The following is a 21,210-nucleotide window of genomic DNA, read 5'->3' as shown; positions in this document are numbered from 1 at the left end:
ACCTTAATGGGTTAGTCAAATCTGCGGATAATACCAGAAATACATCATTCAAATTTCATTTTCGGCAAGATTTCATTCTGCGCTGTTTCTTATTTGCTAAAAAATAGCTACTCGCAGAAAACTATGAATTATATGCATTCCGAGCAAAATTAACGTATACGCGATTCGACCTGAAAAATCCCCAAGGAAAGCATAAATAACAATAAGGTCACGGAAAAGACGATAGGAATCTGCGGGAGTTGGATTTGTGGTTACGCGCCTCAGGTGTGCTAGCAATCTCTATAAACAGCAATTAGATTATTGCATTACAAATTATGAGAGCAATGTTTTGAACCTAGATTGTCTCCAATTTGAATATAGATTTGGATTTAGATGGAATTTCTCCGTCGATCGCTGATGATTTTCGGCGTTGAACGACAATTCAATAAGGCATTTCAACAGGCTGAGGTCAATTATCGGATTAGCATCCAATTCGTGGTAGTAATTTCTCATTTTATTCGGGACACTCGGATTGCTATATAGGTTACAGGAAGCGTTTTTAAATTTAATAATTCCATAGATCGCTCCTGTTATCGTAGGGAATAATCAGAGATCTCTATTCATCGGAATGGTAAACGAGTAAATAGCCTTGAGGCTGTGTTTGTCTTGTCGGCGGTTTAAGGATTCGATTAAGATGAGCATCCCAACAAGAGTTATTTTAGAATCCCGAGTATTTGTGCCGGGAGTCAAGGTTGTTCGTTCAGGTACTACTTTGTATATTCACATTTGGATCGACAGTGCATATATGCAGTGGGTATTTGTGGTGATAAGAGAGAAATTGTTTCATATGCGCTTTAACAGGGATTTAGGATATTAAAATGCATCGTATCTTATTTTTGTTTGTATGCTTTTTATGGACTACACAAAACTCTGTACTGGTAGAAGGTAAGTCGTATACAGTTGCTCTAAAGTTTAGGTTATTATTGTGCTCTCATAGAGTTTTACTGGAAGCCTGAGATCGGGAGTCAGGAGTAGTATGGCACGAATTACGAGATTTGAACATTTGAGAAAACATTTCTACCGTTGTAAATATTAGATGCATTAATTAAATAATGAAAATATTTTAGCGAACAAAGATCATCTTGTGCTATGCAGCATCGGCATCTCATAAATATCGCACAAGATAAATTGAATAAATTATCTCACAGTCTTGTAGTCTTACCGGTTTGATATCGATTTCACCCCTTAATTTATCAACCATGCGTCGGATGAGCATTGTAATTATATTCGTTCCGTACCGTGCACGCACCGATATCTCATAACAAATGCAACATGATATAACGGTGTGAGCTATCGCTTCCACATAGAATAGCATTTTATACTTGTTCTTAGAAATAATCCCATACGAAAAGTAGCGTACTCGGTATGATAATGTTTAATGCATGGATTTCCATTTTTGCAAGGATGTAGTTAACCAATTCTTGTAAAATCGGATTTAAAATGGTGATCATCCACAAATGTAGCTCTTTAATCTCTATGGTTAATATGATGAATCCACAGTATAACCGGATATATTTTCAGATGTGCGACACCAAACATCACAACGTTATGTTGACTTCTAAGCACCATATCGACTATAGAACCATCAATAAACATATCCCAATAATCATTTCCGCCGATACACGGATGTTAAGATTTATCAGTCAGTACTTTACACCTTTTATGATTGTATTACATTTATTCGTAAAATAGGTCATTTGGGGGTCAAAAGATTAATATATTCACCGTTCAACTCCCCTATTGATTTGATCGTTTAGCCATTAGCTATTTTCAAAATATTTTATAGCTCGTCGGGATGCGCTAACGACCGCTGCGCAATCTTTTATAACATGGGTCACCAACACGTGGCCCACGAGGTCAGATTTTGCAGCCCGTACTCTGATTCGAGATTTCGGAAGAACGATAAGCAAAGAATTTAGAAATGCTGAAATTTATTCCAGAATCAAAATGTTGTTGTTGTTGTTTCAAAATAAGCTATTCGCCTGTGCCTAACACCACTATTCCCCACTAGCTCAAACGGCTTAGACGCTGCCGACAGCCTGCCGTGGAGGGGGAATCAGCCGGTACGAATGAACAATTGAACATATTGCCTTGAAGTTCAATGATCCAGACACTGCCAAGACCAAGACGCTTAGAAAACGGATTAGGGCTTTCCCACAAGATTAAGCTTTAGGAGACAGTCTTTCAGCTACGGTAACGAGTCTTGCCAGCCCCAATATTGGCTACCTAGTGCTTAGTCGATGACAAGGTATCGTGCGCAGCTCATAGTTCAAAATAAAACGAAAGTGATTATCATGATATTTCTAGTTGTACTTGTGCTACTTCTCTAAACTATTCATTCTTTTGTGGTACCTATTATGACAGTCGCCAACGACAGGGAGCACAGCGCTGTACTGGCTTAAATTTTGAAAAATGTGGTCGCTAAACTGTGTGGCATTTTTGTCTCATATTGCATTCTTGGGGCCCGCGGCCTCTACGAAATTTGAAAAGTGGCCCGCGACCCGTTTTGAGTTGGCGACCCCTGTTATAACAATGCCGAATATATATCAGACCGTTTAAGCATACCTCCACTTTTATGATGGAAGCAATTTATACACAGGATGTCACGCTGGTCATACCCAGACTCCTGACAGCGGAAATACGGACGAAGAAGTTGACGAGTACGATTATTCGGATTACGACTACAGCTCAACAACGGTATATATACCTATCCTATTATACGGTACACCGGCGATAACATTTCAATTGTTCCCACTGAACCCTTTGTAGTCGCCGAACGCGACGAACTCAATTGGCAGGAGTAGGCGAAAGCGACAGGCCGAGCAGTTTGAAACGGAGTACACGATACTGCGGCGTTATTTCCGAGATTGTCTTTACGATACCGTCCCAGAGATATGGGATTGGGCTAGCGTGGTCGACTTTACTATCTTGAAAACGCTGTGGTTCTTCTACTCTGGAACGATCGAATGCACGTAAGGAGAAAATATTACTGTTATCATAAGTCGGGCAATGATTAGGTGGCACATCTACTTTATTACAGCGAATCTTCTGGAAAAGACAATGCCGAATGCTGGAAGCTATGCATTGACGTATATTTACGTAACACCTCCACATTGATTGGACCTGCTAAGCAATGCGTGGAAAAGTATGAGGCCGACTATAGAAAAGATATCAGTCAGTTAGAGCTTTTTATGAAACCTGTTTCGTCGGTTAAAATACATTACTCCTACAGCTGAGTATAAGCGTGTCGTTAAAACCTTTGACCCGCCAACTCCAGCACCGACAGACACTTACACGGAATGTGTGCAAGCCCAGTATAACGAAGCGGATCCATATTTGGTGGCGCAAAGTTTCGGATTCTCGACGGCACCAATAGATTCCTCGCTGGATATTACGAACGTCGTGGATTTCGTACGACAGCATGTACTTTGCGTGTGAGAGACATTGCGAAAGCCTGCAACTTTCTCCCATGTATTGGGATTATAATTGCCATTCATTTTGCTAATTTAGGATATGTGATTATTCGCCGCTTCCGCTCGGAGAAAATCGACCAGAGTCCAAAAACAATATACTGATCGGCGAGACCGAGTTGACTGACGGATCTGTTGTGTATAACACGACCTGGCCATTCGGGCTGGAAGCGTTGATACGAAAAGACGCAAGACTGAGATATGCAATCAATTTCTGTAACAAAGAGTTCGAAGGCACTTTCAGAAAAGGCAAGACAATTCAACAAAACCATCCTATTTTTGAATTTCACGAGCACTCTTCCATCGATACTTATAACACTAACACAAAAGCTTATGCGGATTAATTAATGAAACGTTGGCAATAATTCAAAGTACCTGGGCATATCGTGCGTGCTTGCGTGCATTGTGACCTAAACCGTTAATTAGCAAATCTTGAGATATGTCACTATGCAATTATATTGTCTGGAAAGAGCGTGCAGACGGACGCCAGAAATTTTAATAATCCAACTTTTGTTCTCATCAGATTGCGGTTCAGATAAGCCAAAATGCATTGCCTCAGCGATTCCCGGTTGCGTTTTCATCTGATGTATGTTATACGCTTGAGTGGGTGTTCTATGCATAAAATAGCTAATAGAATGGCGTGATATCTATATCGGAATCTACCGATTCGTTGCAACGCAAGCCTCATCAAGTTTCATACGCAATCGTCATAATATATATAAACCGGAATACGTTCACGTATAAGAAACACTTTTGCGAAATACTTTCAACTATTTTTGCAATTATTGAAAATCACGGTATCGCATTACCAAAAATTGCCTCGAACTATTATAGATATTCACAAGTTTCCATTGCGGGTCGCCCTACAATGACAAAACATTGTTTCTACTTGAATTATGCTTTGTATATTGTAAGGGCGCCAGTTTGTATAATTTATATTCTATACTTATGAAAACATTTGTACTGGCACTTTGTGCATACTGACTGATACTCCCGAAGATGTCTTATCTCATTACTGACTATAACGCAACACTTTTAGACCCACCGCCAAATCTTGGGTGGACAGCGTGGTATGAATGGGGAGTTTGCAACGCCGTGTGTGGTTTGCCCGGATCTCAAATTCGTCAAAGAGAGTGCCTCGACAACACGCGGCGGAATTGTCTGGGGTCGAAAACTGAATCCAGAGTAAGAGCTCCCGGTAGCCTACGGAACCCGCGTTGATCAATAATTTCACTTGTTATCGGATAATTTCTTAGGCTTGTTTCAATCGCGATTGCGCATATTGGTCGCAATGGGGCGAATACACTCCTTGCATATCAACTTGCGATTTGTCTGAGCAATATTCATTTCGGTTTTGCGTCAACGGCAAGTACGGAGATGTCGGGTGCCAAGGAGAGCGAAGACGTCGAATGAGTTGCGCTGTGTCGTCATGTCCAGGTTAGTCCATAGCGAAGAGGTGGTCAAAGTAGTCATACTTTTGTACTCAAGTAGAAGTAGAAGTAACGAAGAGATTCTCTGCTCAAGTACCAGTGAATAATAACAATAGATAATTTAGAACAGTGGTTTTTAACCGTGCCTCCAGCGCTCCCCAAGGGGCGCTGGCGATTTTGAAGACGGGCGGAAACGCCCAGGGGGCGATATGGGGGCGCTGGGATCAAGGGGGCGATATGGGGGGCGCTGGCGAAAAATGGCTTCGCAGTAGATGATTTAGTAGATCGGACATATCCTTAATGAGTATTCAGAGCAAATTACCATTCCGAAAAACATGCCAAATCTCGAAATTTCTGGTCGCGCTACGCGACTATGTTTACTGCATATGTTTTCATAAATGTAGTGGGTTATTATAATTCATGTAAAATGAATTGCGCGTACTTTTAGATCGTCAATTTCCCGTTAAAACACTGCCGTCACGCTTGCTAGGGTTATTTTCAACAAAATGTTTCGAACTAGATATTATATCCTGCAGCGCAAAGCGTGTGTAAATCGAAGTAGGTCGAGGCACTGTATATCACTTTTGACGGCGATAGCCGCTTGTACATGGATATATGTGGATGTATGCATATCATTCTCAGTTGACTTACTTCGTCATACAAACCACCAAAACAAAATCCAATACCATTAATTTCCCCGTATTGCCAATCACAGAGATGTGAATTCGAGATGGTTCGAACCACAGGGTATGGGACCGTACCCGATTGTTGGTATAACAACCTTGATTTGACCCTGAATATACCACATACAATTATTATATGGTTTATTATAGTCGAGTGGTCCTCGAGCGCGAAAAGCGCGAAATATTTCCCGAAAAGACCGACTGGGCTTTGACCTACTACCTGGACCGAAACTGCTTCAACCCAAACCCCCAATCGGATGGGGGGTCAGCTCGAAGGGTGCCCTAAATTATTTCGGTGAATGAACATAACTTACACATCATGTATTGACGACTCCCCCACGAAAAAATATGCATAATTATAGAAAAAAAGAAATAGGTATTTAGGGGTCGGCCATTACCACGCCACGATGCACGAAGACATACGCTCGAATATGTTTAATTAGTAATTACGTGGCCTTCATTTTCCAAGGAAACAGCTTACTCAGCGCTACTGATAATCTGATTACGTGGGCTGATAGGATAAAAAGTTTATTGCGACATATATAAGCCATTAACAACAATTCATTCATGCATTATAGAAAATTTTGGCGCCTAGGGCGAAGCCCTCAGAAATTTAGTTTATCACGCTATGGTTGAGCAAGATAATTGTGTTTTAGGGGGGGCTGACGAAGTGCTGTTACGGCCCTCCCTCTTACCCATTGTCTTTATTACAGTCCTTACAATATGGGGGGCGCTAGAGACCGATAATTTTTGAAAGGGGTGCTGGAGGAAAGAAGGTTAAGCACCGCTGATTTAGAACATTGCATTGATTGCTGACAATTACAACAGGTGTCAACCGAAAGTATTCGAGTATATTTCAATATGAACAAATTATTCAATGGTATACTAATGTTCTGTACCTCCACTATCCCCCTGAAGTACGAGTAAAAGTATATACTTCTAGGCCACTGTAAACTGCGAACAGTTAAGTAGAAGAAGTCTAACATCACAACCACTTTAGCAGAGTTTGGAAGTAGTCAAAATCTACTGGAGTACTTCGAATAAGTATAGATACCGCGTTACTGATCTCCTTGTCTAACGTGACTTTTAACCACCGACAACCAGTATACCGTAATTGATATTTACAATTTCATGGTCCATAGTGCCGTGGAGCGTTTGGTCATCATGCTCGGCGTCGTGCGGCGAGGGAGCTCAATATCGTTCCGGAGGAGCGTCCGTGATGAAAGTTAAAACAGAATCGAGAAGATGTAAAATAAAAGACTGCCCGCAGCAATGGTCCCAGTGGTCGCCGTGGGGCCCTTGCTCTAAAACGTGCGGAGTAAAAGGTTATCGCAGTCGTCTAAGGGTGTGCGAAAGCAAAGTCCCGTGTACTGGAAACGCGCGCGAGAGAGCACATTGCGGTGCTCATTTACCGCCGTGCCAAGACACGTGGGGTTCGTGGACCTCCTGGTCAACCTGCAATTACCAGATGCGAACCAGGATATGTTACGGAGGAGATAGGTGCGTGGGTGAGAATGATGAGTACCAACCGTGTTCAAGGAATATAACAACGGTACCGCACACTGCACGTCGACAATATTATCAATGGTCAAATTGGTCTCAGTGGTCACAGTGCGATAGGTCCTGCGGGAAAGGAAGGAGATCGCGTTCAAGGTAAATAACACTTGACAAATTTCGCAGTTTGAACGTATCCGACATTGATCCAGATCTGCAACGCCAATAGGTTGCGGGTTAGAGTCCGACCGAGGTATAGTCCAGAATACCATTTAAATTGTTGGAGGTTTGTGTAGGCTCCTCCTCGCCAAATGATCCGCGTAAGCGGTGTCTTAAAAAAGACTGTTGACCTTGGGTCATAATAAAGAATATCGGCCTGGTGTAAATGACCATTGTAGTCGAAAAACACCATGAATACCACAGACAACAACAACGACAACATTGACTTTGATTCAGGTTATGCGGAGGATCTCCATCGATTTCCACAAATCTCTGCGTTGGCAACAATCTTCAATACCTGCAGTGCATCGCGAAGCCGTGTCATTCTTCAGGTGCGCGTAGGGGCCGACGACAGCGAAAGTATAGTTAAATATGAGCCCAGACTGGGAAATAGGTATGACAGCTTCCAGCGGCCTAAATATCCGCCTGATGTCCCTGAAGTAATCGCTTGAGTTTGCATTCAGCTTGCAGAAACACGATCTACTCTACAAGCTGAGCTGTCGGATGATTGGTGTTTCGTTAATTAATGGTGTTACAGAAGATCGGTAAAACGATTTCCTATCAAAAACAGCTTATGTTCTATTTATAGTACATACTCCTTCGAAATCGGGTGTCTATGTACTATTGTAGCATCAAAGCTCATTGTAGTATCAAATCTGATTATAAACCGCAAACTCTACTGGCAGGTTCAACAGCGTGCGCAAATCATTATATCGTCGACAAGACATGTCACAGGAATCGTATCAACTGTTTGGGAGAGATCGGAAAGCGATTTTGCAAGAAATCGTGCGGGCTCTGTTAAGAGTCACGTGGCGACCGTGTGACCTGCCGTGCCAAGGCGATCACGCCGGAAAAGATCAATCACCATGACGCCCTGTCATTATCACATCATCCATGAGTCGGGTTCTCGGAAATCATGGACCGCACCGAAAATAGACGTTGAGTCATGCCCGATTTCACCGATCAAAGATGCAACGGCATGAATGCCTGTGAAATGATATCCCAAGTATTAGAAACTAATTGAACGTCTCTCGTCCGACGATATTTCTCACATTGTTTCCTATTTTCTCGCGCTCTATTACTATATTAGTTCATTTTCGAAGACAATGCTTACTATTGTGGAGTGAAACCTCTTCATGGTGACGACAACATTACTTAGACCCTGTGGAATGCGCACCTCCAATAGGATTCTTCGTTCCTAACACCTATTACTGTTAATTCCCGCCTATTTATTTCCCCGAATCAAAGTGAGACGGTGTTTTCAGGTGCGCTAGATTCGACATGAATTCCAGCTATTTCAACATCTGCTATAATTGTGTTGAAGCGATAATATCCTGAAATTAACGTTATAATATAGCATTATATGATGGGGTCTCATCGCCACATCAATGTCGAAAATATACATATTTGAGCAACGTGCTGTCATATATGTTTGACAATACCAATGAGAAAAATTGAGAATATATATTCATGTATAAAAATCAATGTAGTGATCTAGGATACAATGATTTCCGGAGACTATTACTGTCACACACCTGTCAAATAGCTATTGACCGGTGAAATACGAGTCTGAACTCTGACTTATAAAGTGCAGGTCAGTACTCTGCGTAGTAACAACCTGGCGACCGGTCAATGTGTCATAGAAGGTACACAACACGTTATCTTTCTCATTTAGTGTGCACTCGTCATGGTTAGTTCATAAACGACACTATAGCTATCGTATCAGAGTTGTTTGTTGTACTGATAGGAGGAAGAGCATTGTTAGCCTTCTGCTGGATGCGCCACCCGATTGTCATTCCCCTGGCTACGACTACGTTCTAGCAGATCTAACCTGTGCAATGTGCATTATATAAAAGGAATTTGGGCTGACTTACCAACCATTTAACTCAAATAACTCACTGATTACCACCACATAGAAATCGCCTTCGCTTACATTAATTTTGAAAAATATTGAAAATAACACGTCATAGAAATAGGCCTATAGACATCGAAGCAAATTAGAATTACAACATGGTGCAAATAGAAAAGAAAATGCATTGAAATGAATGAAATGAGGAGGTGACTTCACGAACACGCCCCGCAGGTTTTGGGACAAGCGAATGCCATATACCCGCTATTGCAATTGCCTTTCAACAACTGGCAATAATCCCGCATGCTCGGACCATCTTCACACACGGTGTATGATTCTGCGTACACAAAATAATTGGTCAGGACTTACACAATATGGACGGCGATTCGCGCTAACTCACCGACAGTCGGACAGTCTGAACCAACGCACAGCTCTTCTTGCTTGCTTTCACCTTCGCATGTTCCTTTCACGCAAGTTCTAGATCACAAAGAATACCCAAACGTCACGGCAAATCAATGCTATTAAAAGATCTATACTTTACCTTGTTTTAGTTATAGAGCCCAGCCCGCAGGTTACTGAACACTGACCGGAATATTTCCATTCTGACCACAATCCGCAGTCTCCAACGTTGCACCCTGCGCTTTCCTGCGTTACTTCGTCGCCGCAGAATTCTCCCGTGCAGTTTCTGGTCCTACTTTTCGTTCCGTTTCCGCAAGACACCGCGCATTCACTCCATTCCGACCACTCGGACATAACGTTCGGGCATGGTTCCGTGTTGCATTCTTCGGTAACGAACGGTTGATCGGCACTGCATTCGTTCTCGATGCACGCGCGCTGTCGCAGACCGCCGCCACACGACGCCGAACACAGCGGTTCCGATCCTCTCGCAAAACAGCTCCTACGGCCACATTCTCTAGCCTCTCGCAGGGGCTCTCCGAAGAATTGACACCATCGGCGCACTAAGCAATTACGTTGTCGTTCGTGCCATCCGCCACCGCATGAAGCAGAACAGCGACCCCAAGAAGACCATTCGCTGTACACTAAAAACGTGCTGTGTAAATGTCATGCTATATTGACCGAAAACATTAATATTTTACGAACCTTGCTTACGAATCTCACCGCAACACGTGGCGGCGCAAACATTGGCGAACTCTTGTCTCAGGCAATTTCTGACGTTGGTGCGGCAGTATACAGAAGGCCAATTATCGTTATACGACGAGCACTTATCTGTTGCGCAAGTCAAAGTCATATAAAAGGGAAGTGATCGTAGAAGCGTTGGCGTGTGAGTCCTTACCGTTTACGCGACAATTGCCGCCGCTGCACAGTCTCCGCTCTCGGTCCGATCCTTGGCATCGTCTTTGACTGCATTGCCTGTTACATTATTTTAACATAACGGTATTTATGGTTGCATTTAAAACAAAAATCAATTTAAAACAAACAAGTTTAAAACAAGGTCCTAATTTTAAACATGTTTTTTATTGTTTTTTTGAGCCATGACGTCACGAATATTCAATTGTGACGTCATAGTGGATTGACATTGACAATTGAAAATATAGGGTAAATATAGCTCCTTTGACGAAATATCTTTACTATTAATGTTGAACCGACTATTTTGAAGGTTCCAACCCTCGCGTATCGATATACGTCGGCTATATCGGGTGGTAATTGTCCGTAGGCTCATACAACATGTTTTTGGAAAGTATTTACACAATTATGACATAGTTTTACAACTTGAAAAAATAAAAAATAAATTTTAAATGCCTTTGTTTAAAACACTGTTCAAAATAGGTTTTAAACAAAGTGTTTTAAAACACCGTTTGTTTTGAATGCAACCCTAACGGTATTGCATGTAGTTGCTATCTCATAATCTCCTTTAAATTTTATGCATTGAGGTTTTGTCTTCTCACATGAATTCAGAAGTAAACGTCTTTATTGTGAGCTAATAATGTATCCCATCAGAGGCAGAAAATATTTAGATCCCACATATTTGTTTAGAATGGGGTGAATATGTCATGCTGAAAGTGAGTGTATCTTTTCTGGGAGATGCGTACAAATGGAATCACCAAAGATATAAAAATTATGTATAGTGCTTGGGATATATAGGACTCCATATGCATTCGTCCAGTGTTTACACGCGAGGATTTCAGGGGCAAATCGTATTACGATGATTAATTGCAAAAGTCTAGCAAACCTTTCTCTTGTCTGCAATCCATTGCCACAATTTGTATCGCACTGACTCCAAGGGCCCCAGTCACTCCATTCTTGTGTTCGGCATTTGATCTTATCGCACGGTTCTCTTTCGACCGAAGAACCTTCGCATCTCGAGTCATCGCCACCGTCACATTGCCGTCTTCTCGATCGTTCGCCTCGGCCGCAGGTTACGCTGCATGCGGACCAATCCGACCATTCGGACCAGAATAAGGGGCAAACACCAGAATGACAGGTCCTTTCTTTCGTTTTTTCTTGAAGTGAAAATCGCGAGCACTTTCTGGATCTCTGCTGCGTTCCGTCGCCGCATGATGCGCTGCAGTCTGACCAAGGCGACCATTCGCTACAATCTGAACCGAAATATGCAAAGGATTAAGGTTTAAGGGCAAGTTTTCTCAAGGAAAGTGTTTGGTATGGAGTGCCACAAGTCTCTGGAGAGTGATGATTTATTTATGATGAGATCACGCGGCTATGATAGTGAAAGTCTTTCGCGACGATAGACCGCTTTCTGTTTTCATCATTTCATTAAAACAAAGAATGATGAAATTGTCTTTGAACTGCACGTGATATTGTTGGATTTACAATATATGCTAGATAAGCAACTATTGCGAAATTTATATATATATTTACTTATTTATGCTTATGCTGTTCTCATCTTGCAATATCACCTTCGCAATCCTTTTCATTGCATATTTTGGTCCTGGTAGAATTCCCACGGCACCCACTCGCTTTGGAATTTCTAAATATACATCTCCTTTCGCTCGACCTAACTCCCGCACCGCAGGAAACAGAGCAACTCGACCACGAACTCCAGTTACTCCAATCAGGACAGTTTCCTTCCAAAACAAACAATCTCTTCCTCAATCCAGGTAGAGGTACTGGCTTTATAACATTCGGGACTTACGTTTTCGACAGTTTTGCGCTCTCTGCACTCTGCCTCGGCATCCAGCCTGACCCGATTCCCCATTCGCACACGCCCTAGTCGATACCCTTTTTCCTCGGCCGCAAGTTACGCTGCACGGCCCCCACTGCGACCACCTACTCCATTTCGGACAAGGACGGGTATTACACTTCTGAAAGCAAAAGGAAAGCCTCTAACTGATATTCAAAATTTGACATAAAGTTGAATATTCCTGCTATACCTCTTCATCCTTGTCCTTTCCTCGGCAAGGTTTTCCTGAATCTCTGACTTTACATGACCGAAAACGTCGCCTGGTTCCGTTCCCGCAAGTGGAGCTGCACTGGCTCCATTCTCCCCATTCTGAATTCTTAGTTTCTTCTGCAACATTAAGGACTGAACGTTAACCGCAGGATACATGCAGATACTTGCATTCTATACTCGCGATTGACATTATCGCGTTGTACCATACCTGCTCTACTCATCACCCTTACATGAGGTTAACTACACTGAATATGGCTATTAACACTGTCACCAAGCGAATTGATACTTTGTCAAATCAGTTCCTGTCAATTAAGAACACCCGTGCACGTGCATAATATGAACATATCGGATAGGCATGTCGTAAGAAATATGGTATGTTGCGCTGAACAATCACAAAATGATACACAAGAATGCTACGTACAAGTTCTAGTAGGCGGGTTCGGAGCCACACACCTGAATATTGAACAAGCTGCAGGCCGTCTGGCGCTACGCATATATTGCCGAGGAATAACATCATAAGTAATATAATCGATTTAGCATGTGTATGGACCAGTGGAAAGATTCAATTCAATTTTACGATCTCTAAACGGAGGGCAAAGATTGCACCAGACATTCAACACATACCCGAATTATTGCCGGATTACGCCTCAAGAATCACATTTCATTGCTTAGTAACAACTAAACTCATTTCAATAGCTTGTCGTAAATAGATGGGAAGGTAAATCCGACCCGTTGGTTGAGATGTTATATCATTTCGTGATATTTAGCGAATGAATAATATCACTTTGCCGTGATTCATTTGACCAATTACGACGTAGTTGGAATTTGACAATCTCTATCGCAGAATTTTTCCAGGGTTCCGAATTCAATAATTGCATTTGATACGTGATATCGGAATACCAATCGCATAAAACTGGCATAAAAACCACTCGATGTTATGCGCTCAATCCAATTAAACGAGCTCACCATTAATTGCAGTAATACTCGATATTGCGAGCAAATGCACGGGATTACAGCTCAATCGCCAATAACACACACATGTAGTTATACACTCACCGGTCTTGCAAGAACGCCGTCGACATATTCTGGTAGACTTGCTGTCTCCCAAACAACCAATTGTACCCCGCTTAGCACCTCTGCAGGTACGTGTGCGATGCGATGTACCATTTCCGCAAGAAACGGAACAAGCACTCCATGATCCCCAAGAATTCCAAACGCCAACTGAAGAACGGCGGGACATATAAATATAATTAAAAGAGAAGACGATGTGTAATCGGCGGGAATTAAACATGCGACGTATTGATATAGGTGTTATACTTGGTGGGATTTTTGATAGTGTTAGGTGTTATACATCCCCTCCCCCCCCTTCGCATAACACTTTGTTGACCACACGACTTAGGTACGGTTGTGACGCAGAGTAACTGTGAGCTCTGATGCCCGGATATAGCTGCATAACTTACATCGTCTTTGAGGTTTACATGACGGCTCAATCGCAGATCGAAGGCCGGCCAATCCCATTGTCTCCCTCATCCATACTTCATAATCGGACGATTTTGTAAAATTAGACTTTAATTCGTTTCGAAACGCGCAGCTCTGCCCTTCTGTTGTTCGCAATCCCGCCACGTACCACTCGCACGATGAACATCTTTGACATACCAAGGGTCCACCTGTTGATCCTAAAAATCAACATTTCGCAGTCGATAAATATATAGTTGATATATATTGTATAAGGGACGAAGATTTTTGGCTTAGCATAGGCTACTTTCAGTGGACAATTGCGTGTGTGTTCTTTTCGAAATTGCAAAATATATCTTTGCGGCTGATTCAAAATGACAAATGTCACTAAAATTAGCAGATTTTTGGAAAATATATCCAGTTGACGAGGTAAAGGGTCTACTTACTCATGTTGTTACGTTAATTTCTCTAATAGTTGTGATGCAAACCCACTCGAAAACTATATAAGTTGTAAAAAGTTTATTAGTTTTGCTTCAAAAACCTTTAAGTAGTGCAAGTGGAAGTAGTATAAAAACAAATATGCTTGAGCAAGTACTGTACTAGAGTTCTCCGAAAATGGAGTTACTGACCACATCTGAACTTGGCAGTCCAAACCGGAATACTGTTTCTAAAACACTTTTTGGATTCAAATTCACATAAAATGACTCTTTCGCTATATCTCTGATACATTGGCGGCTTTGTCTGACCTTGGCAATCTCCCACTGATCCAGGCGTTTTGTGGGAAATGCATATTCCGTTATCCATATCTCCACAATCTTTCGGTGCGGAAATGTACACTGTCTCCTCATGAAGAGTTCGTCGCGAGTCACGGAACTTGCTGACTGTGGTAATTTTCGCATTGATTATGGTAATAATTTTATATTGTATTGGAAATACGGGTAGGGGCATCCGTCCATGATTGCAGAGTAGCCCTATTAAGACGCCGAGGAGCAGGTTGGATAATTGTCCCGTGGCTTAGGTCGTGGATAGGCCTACAGTTTGACCAAACCTATATTCGACGTTGATCGAAATGAATGTCGAAGTACGTCAGGTGTATATAATTTTGGTTGCTCCACATCGAAAATAGGTGAAGCCAGTGGCTCCCCAGCAGTTCTCGAGTTTTTGCTTCAGGAGTTTGTCACAAGGGCCCTACTACAAAGGCTGCAAGCCGAACGACAGTGGATAGTGTAGAATAGTTAGGATTTCCCAAACCCTAAATAGTTATTTTCTTACAACACCACGATACACTTTATCTGTGATAGGATAATAAAGTATGCAATACAAAATGAGTTGGCCATTGCTTGTATACCGTGTCAAATTTTAATGAACGTGTACCTGGTGATTTGGCATAACCTAACGCCCAACATCTTTTATCGATATTTGGCTCCTCTCCGTGTGGCAAGCAATTAGGTCGCACGAAGTTGGTGAGCTCCACGTCTCTATTGAGCTTGATTAGAGCAACGTTGTGACGATAACCTTCACGTTGATAATTTGGGTGGATGTGTATCTGAAACGCAAGAAACACCACATCGTTCCAACGAAGCGTGATTACAGTGGTATATATCATAATCATTAATGTACTCTCGTTACCAGTCGAGTTTTGTTGCATTTGGAGTTTGGACACAGTAAACGTAATTATGGCGTAATAATTGTGGTTGGCGGGATCACGGCTGTACGTCATCTCATGTCACCGAAGTGCAACTCTGCTATAATCTGCATCTGCTACTGGTGACTAAGGCGAGTGGTGATCAAGCTGGATAATAGGGTAAGCTTGCACAATCAATCATCGTTTGGGAAAGTGGTGTAGCTTACTTAGATATAAGGTATCGAATATGAGGATAGGCATATGAGTCTCATGGAAACTTCGACACAGCGAGAATTACAAGATTACAATTCAACAGCATTTCCAATTTCCATTATAATTGACTCTGAAGCGATTGAAGAAACTTGAATTTCATGACTGACTCAAGTTCATAGGGTGTGATCTCATGACGTTTAATTTTGCGCTATATGAACTTAGCTATAATGTGATTATACCCTTTTTGGTCGTGACCGCGTAGCCGTCAGTGTATTGCATGCACGCGTAACCGTTTTTAGGCTCGTCCAGTCAAGCCTACCTCTCCAACTTCCCGATAATTCCTGTCTGACTATCTCCGACATTCAATCAATATACAGTACGCTGGTAACCTGTTCAGTGTTCACAGTACGAGCTATTGTCATTGACGAAGTGGGCTAACGCATAGGCTAAAATGTCATGACAGTAAACCCTAGTGAGTCTACAGATTTTATTATAGTGATTAATACATTACCGCTTCAGCATTCCGCTCTTGAAAGTTCTCGTTGAGTGAATGGTGCAGATCGTCTGCTGCGATCCCGAACAAAAGCGTCACATCATCTGTTCTCGCCCCTCTGTTGACAAATGCGTAGGTTAGTACCAATCATGCATTGCTTTATGTCGTGTCGCGGTTTCTTACCTAACACAATGAGCAGCTACTAAAACCCAGGAACTATCGACCAATACCCCTGCGCAGTCTTTATGTGACGATTCAACTACAATTAGAGTCTGAAAGTGTTTTTAGGTATATGTGTTATGGTGTACAAATGAATGCGTCGTTGTCTTGGTCTCACCATCCACGGCCATCTGGTGATTATAGCCTTTTTTCCTCTGGCTTCTGGGCCACCGTTTTCAGAATTAATGCCGCAGGAACCGCCTGGAAATTATTAATTTGCGGTAAATCATTCTGTTCGTATCCAGAACTGTTAAGGACCGCGATGGAAACTTTCTAAATAGATCGGTATCATCGTTACGGGTGGGAATTTAGTTCATTTTACACATGAACACTGAACAGTCATTACAACTTTTCTTATCACGGTGTAATAATCACATGATTACGCTACGCCCAACAACCCAAACTCCATACTTGGGAAGAATGCACCCAAAGCAGCAGTAAATCCACGTTTATTATACGCTGGTAGATGAAAACAGTTGGACAGAAGTTTATTTCAAAAATATGAGAAATAATCCGATGGAATGGTGTCCAGCAATACGACCATTATAGGTCACGAAGTCAGCTTGTACCCTTATATTCTCATATATAGGCCTGTATGCAATGATATGGGCTGTGCAGTAGAGAATTGATGGGTTCGGTCCATACTAGAAGGTACAACTGGTTGTGCATAGTAAATATAGGCCTCGCAAAATAAGGATTGTAATGCACCTTTAGATACTTCACAGCATTCTGTGTCTTTGTAGTATTCTAGTTGATTCGATCCACATTTTCCCTCGCAACGATACGATCCCTCCGTATTGATGCAATTTTCTCCGGGACAAGGCGATTCAGTTTCGCACTCATCTTTATCTACAATGCAATAATGATTGAAAGCGTTTTAACAAACGCGGCTGTAAGCAGGGTGGTAGGATTCAATCTTTTTGTTGGCCGGTTCTGTTCCGAATTTATGCGCAAGAGCGTGAATGCCACGCCTTTCGTAATGGTTTGAGAAATAATTTACCGAAACGGTAAGCCATGTTGCGGGGGCAAATTTGATTCATAAATTGTGTAATTATAATATACGGTCCGTGGACATATGAGCATGCGACATTACAGCATGCGACGCTTCGGCATGCGACAATTTGACATGCGACACATGAGCATGTGGGTTAAATTACGGGTTAGGGCTAGGTTAGGTTAGGTTTATGGTTGGGTTAGGGTTAGGGCTTAGGTTAGGTTAGGCTAGGTTAGGTTAGGTTAGGCTATGTTTCGGGTTAGGGTAAGTTTTTGGGTTATACAGTCACATGCTGAAGTGACGCATGCTGATGTGTTACATGCTGAACTGTCGTTTTCCATTGTGTCGCATGCTCATATGTCGGGCAACCATAATATACCAAAGGACATCGTAAAATGTCATTAGTAGATTACCATTACACGACTCAGATTATTTCAATCATTTATGGAGTGGAAAGGAATATATATTTATAGGTACTGGATTAATTTTCCAAAGGCCACCATTTTGAGACAGCACTTTGACTTTAAAAATCTGGCAAATTTGCTCATAATCCATATTGTTTTTATGAAAATAGGCTAAATTAAGATGGTGACGAATATTATTCTAAATCAATATCAACAGTGTACTGTAGTATACTAAAAATAACCCACTACACTCTTGGTATGCCCATACCCACTATAATTACATGGCATAGCTTACGCCGTACATGGCATACGCTGCTGGCGCACGCCCACAATATTTACCGGGCATCCCTGACATTTCGTTGGGCATGTATCAGCACAACCTTGCCGGCAGTTGTGCGGATTGAATAAATTATCACTATATTCGCATAATGCACTGATACTTATTTGAACCATTTAACGGCTCGTTAGATGGATAATTGCACAATAGGGGTCATCAAAAATGAGTTTTTTCTCAAACGGTACTGGCTACTTGATAAAATTGTTAGGTTACCTAATTTAAGCCTACACACCAAATTTGGTTCAATTCCAACCAGTAGCCGCATTGCTACAGGAAAAGATGGTTTCTATTATATAAAAATAAATAACAAAAAGTTTGAAAATTTTCTGTTCGCCCTATGAAAGTGTTAGGTTGTCCATAGAAACGATGTTCACCAAATTTGGTTCAATTCCAACCAGTGGAAACGGAGATTTTGCCGTCGAAAAATTTGGATTATGAATAAAATAGTGTTTACGGTGACCAATTCTTTAGTTATTTATTATAATGGTGCCCACCGTAAATACTATTTTATTTAAATCCAAATTTTTCGACGGCAATAACTCCGCTTCCACTGGTTGGAATTGAATCGAATTTGGTGAACATCGTTTCTATAGACAACCCAACACTTTCATGGGGTGAACAGAAAATTTTCAAATTTTTGGTTATTTGCTCTTATATAATAAATAGAAACTTTCTTCTCCTGTAGCAATGCGGCTACTGGTTGGAATTGAACCCAATTTGGCGTGCAGGCTTAAATTAGGTAACCTAACAATTTTATCAAATAGCCAGTACGATTTTTAAAAAAAGTCAATTTTGAAGACCCCTATGCACAACCACACATCATTAATCACTCAGGCGAAGCGACACGAGAGTATTAAACAGGACACTTACAAATTGACTGCTCTGCGCCTATGACGCTCAGCTATGGTTAGACATCTCAGATGGTTTGCCTGCTCTTTCCAAACGCGTTTATCTCATATTTATATAATTACATTTCATTCGTATTAAATGTAATTCATACCTCGACACGTCCTCCCGTCTTCCAGCAGCTCATACCCAACTCTACAGATACACCTGTGGGCATCGCCCTCCGAGGAGAAGCAAATGTGGTCACAATTCAAAGATCTACAATCTGTGCAAGATAAGGAAACGGATTGGAAAAATGTCATTTGCGCCTGCGTGAAAGTCATCGGATCGGGAGTAACGATAATGGAACTGATTTAAAACTGCCGAATCCGACTCTAAATTATCATCATAGCCAAAATGAGTAAGATCTGCGATAGGTCCTACCCGATACAGTCGAACTTTAAAACGAGTTTGCCTCGAAAGTGAATTATTTTCGTAAGGCAGTAAAGCTTGAGAGCAGTTGTATCAAGTAGGTGAGATGTAAATACCAGTTGAATTCTCAGTAGAACAAATCTCGCACGTCTTGCGACAGTTCTTCATCATGAATGGCAGACTGCAATGCATTTTCTGAGTGCCACACCATGTCATTTCGGGGTTATCCATGCATGGCTCATCGTCTTGGCCAAAAGAACAACCAACGAGTAGAAAAGTAACGATGCTGTAAATGTAATCGAAGGTAGATAGGTGTTATTCTGCAGAAGGTGCGTAATTAGGAACTTACGTTTGAAGTGAGGATTTATTGAGTATCCTCATCGTCAATCCTTATGTGGTAATAATGATTTATTGTAGTTTATTGACCTATTAGTCGGTAAAATACCTGATATCGTGAAATAATTCATAAATCTCGGTAATTCAACAAGAACACACATCATTAAAACTGCACACCGACATTAACTATCTGCCTACGACACCCGTCTCTGCGAACATCCATATTACCACGCTTGCGGTCTAAGTCTTCATAAAATATACTCTCTTCCTGTCCTTTAAGCATGATCAGATTAATCTTTCAATTACTTCAATTACTACAATTATTCCAAACCTACGTCAGTTTGTTAAAACTGAGCGTCGAAACCTCATAAACTTTATTGGATCATATAGTCATCATTTTGTAGTATTCGGTTTCGGTTTCTCCATTGCTGTATCAGAAAGCCGCGTCTCTACTCCTTACCGAAGTATGTGAAAGCGTCTACCTATCGTGTCTGTCAACGGAGTCTTATGTCAATACATCCGGTTATTTAACAATTTACCGTCCGATAGGATTAGGTCGACGGTAGTCTCACAATTCTGATTCCTGCTATGAACTACTTGTCCTCTATCCACTGAATATGGGTTGAGTTTCATCATGTTCTATGATCGTGATTACGCGATAAATATAGCGATACGGGACTTTTGGTTCGTGTTAAGGGACTCGCATCCTTTATACAGACTCATCGCCGTAAATTTCTATAACCTGCGTGAGATGCCTCGGGCACATGAATTTACGAAGAGTCATTGATCACATTTATTTCCTCTATTACGTAATTTACCCCTCAATAGGCTTTGGTGTTGAATTGTAAACATTGTGTGCAGTGCGCTTTGGTGTACTTTTATATTATCGCAGTCGATATTCTTTGATTATCTGTTGGTGATACCCGCCGCTTGTTACATGGCCGACGATATAAGTATTTTGTAAACTATTGTAAACTTTAAAGGTGCAATAAGCATAATATGGACAATGATTTCGTTAGCTACCCAATCGCAGAACGAATCGTAAAACGTACAGTTGCTATCTGCTTTTACATTCGGGTTGGTACAACATATCCTGTTGTCAAGAGAGTAACACACATGCTATACCGCTTACCTACCAACCTTCTTCTGATAATTATAGTTATCTTACGAGCGTTTCTTATGGATTTGCATAGTTTGCAAACATCCTGTTGTACTTACGAGATTTAATCTGGGAATGAAAAGACCAACACGTTGGATCAGCGCATTCGTTATTTCAAAATCAATAGGTCTAGTTGGAAAGACTTGGTCCTCTTACGTCGACGGA

The 21,210-nt window shown here is 41.5% G+C and overlaps 2 protein-coding genes across 4 annotated transcripts; one reads left to right on the top strand and one right to left on the bottom strand.

Annotated features, from left to right (window-relative positions):
* Nucleotides 1-703: 703 nt before the first annotated feature.
* LOC145433133 (uncharacterized) lies at nucleotides 704-8,750 on the top strand. 2 transcript variants are annotated; one of them, XM_080310077.1, is made up of 11 exons: nucleotides 704-924; nucleotides 2,639-2,736; nucleotides 2,809-3,011; nucleotides 3,080-3,213; nucleotides 3,272-3,473; nucleotides 3,550-3,758; nucleotides 4,549-4,694; nucleotides 4,766-4,946; nucleotides 6,765-7,275; nucleotides 7,573-7,729; nucleotides 8,022-8,750. In XM_080310077.1, the coding sequence occupies exons 1-10, from the start codon at nucleotides 858-860 to the stop codon at nucleotides 7,703-7,705; spliced, it is 1,884 nt and encodes a 627-aa protein (XP_080166203.1). In that variant the 5' UTR covers nucleotides 704-857; the 3' UTR covers nucleotides 7,706-7,729; nucleotides 8,022-8,750. The 2 variants fall into 2 exon arrangements, with proteins under 2 accessions (XP_080166203.1, XP_080166202.1); XM_080310076.1 differs by having other exon boundaries at nucleotides 707-924; nucleotides 7,573-7,667.
* A 504-nt stretch (nucleotides 8,751-9,254) lies between these two features.
* LOC145433131 (uncharacterized) lies at nucleotides 9,255-20,001 on the bottom strand. 2 transcript variants are annotated; one of them, XM_080310072.1, is made up of 20 exons: nucleotides 19,900-20,001; nucleotides 19,667-19,836; nucleotides 19,294-19,404; nucleotides 17,267-17,407; nucleotides 16,677-16,759; nucleotides 16,523-16,611; nucleotides 16,358-16,457; nucleotides 15,384-15,555; nucleotides 14,756-14,890; nucleotides 14,015-14,230; nucleotides 13,611-13,775; nucleotides 12,535-12,671; nucleotides 12,297-12,465; nucleotides 12,061-12,228; nucleotides 11,376-11,742; nucleotides 10,479-10,555; nucleotides 10,286-10,411; nucleotides 9,726-10,224; nucleotides 9,585-9,661; nucleotides 9,255-9,521 (listed from the first exon to the last, which is right to left on the bottom strand). In XM_080310072.1, exons 1-20 carry the CDS (start codon nucleotides 19,929-19,931, stop codon nucleotides 9,400-9,402), a joined length of 3,156 nt encoding a protein of 1,051 aa, XP_080166198.1. In that variant the 5' UTR covers nucleotides 19,932-20,001; the 3' UTR covers nucleotides 9,255-9,399. The 2 variants fall into 2 exon arrangements, with proteins under 2 accessions (XP_080166198.1, XP_080166199.1); XM_080310073.1 differs by lacking the exons at nucleotides 12,061-12,228; nucleotides 12,297-12,465; nucleotides 12,535-12,671.
* Nucleotides 20,002-21,210: the final 1,209 nt, after the last annotated feature.

This window comes from Botryllus schlosseri, chromosome 2 (genome assembly GCF_051294905.1).
Source record: "Botryllus schlosseri isolate E-star chromosome 2, Bs_hap1, whole genome shotgun sequence".
Lineage (NCBI taxonomy): Eukaryota > Metazoa > Chordata > Ascidiacea > Stolidobranchia > Styelidae > Botryllus > Botryllus schlosseri.
The sequence above is the reverse complement of the archived record's forward strand: the minus strand, read 5'-3'. Positions and strand labels throughout refer to the sequence as shown.

Bases quoted from the DNA above. Each gene is read 5' to 3' on its own strand.
- LOC145433131 (XM_080310072.1), bottom strand. From the start codon at position 19,931: ATGAGGATACTCAATAAATCCTCACTTCAAAC. The intron at 16,760-17,266 runs GTGCATTACAAT...AATAATTTCCAG, and splicing joins ATGCTGTGAAGTATCTAAAG to GCGGTTCCTGCGGCATTAAT. The intron at 12,229-12,296 runs GTAAGTCCCGAA...TTGTTTTGGAAG, and splicing joins AGCGCAAAACTGTCGAAAAC to GAAACTGTCCTGATTGGAGT.
- LOC145433133 (XM_080310076.1), top strand. From the start codon at position 858: ATGCATCGTATCTTATTTTTGTTTGTATGCTTTTTATGGACTACACAA. The intron at 2,737-2,808 runs GTATATATACCT...AACCCTTTGTAG, and splicing joins ACGACTACAGCTCAACAACG to TCGCCGAACGCGACGAACTC. The intron at 4,695-4,765 runs GTAAGAGCTCCC...ATAATTTCTTAG, and splicing joins GGTCGAAAACTGAATCCAGA to GCTTGTTTCAATCGCGATTG.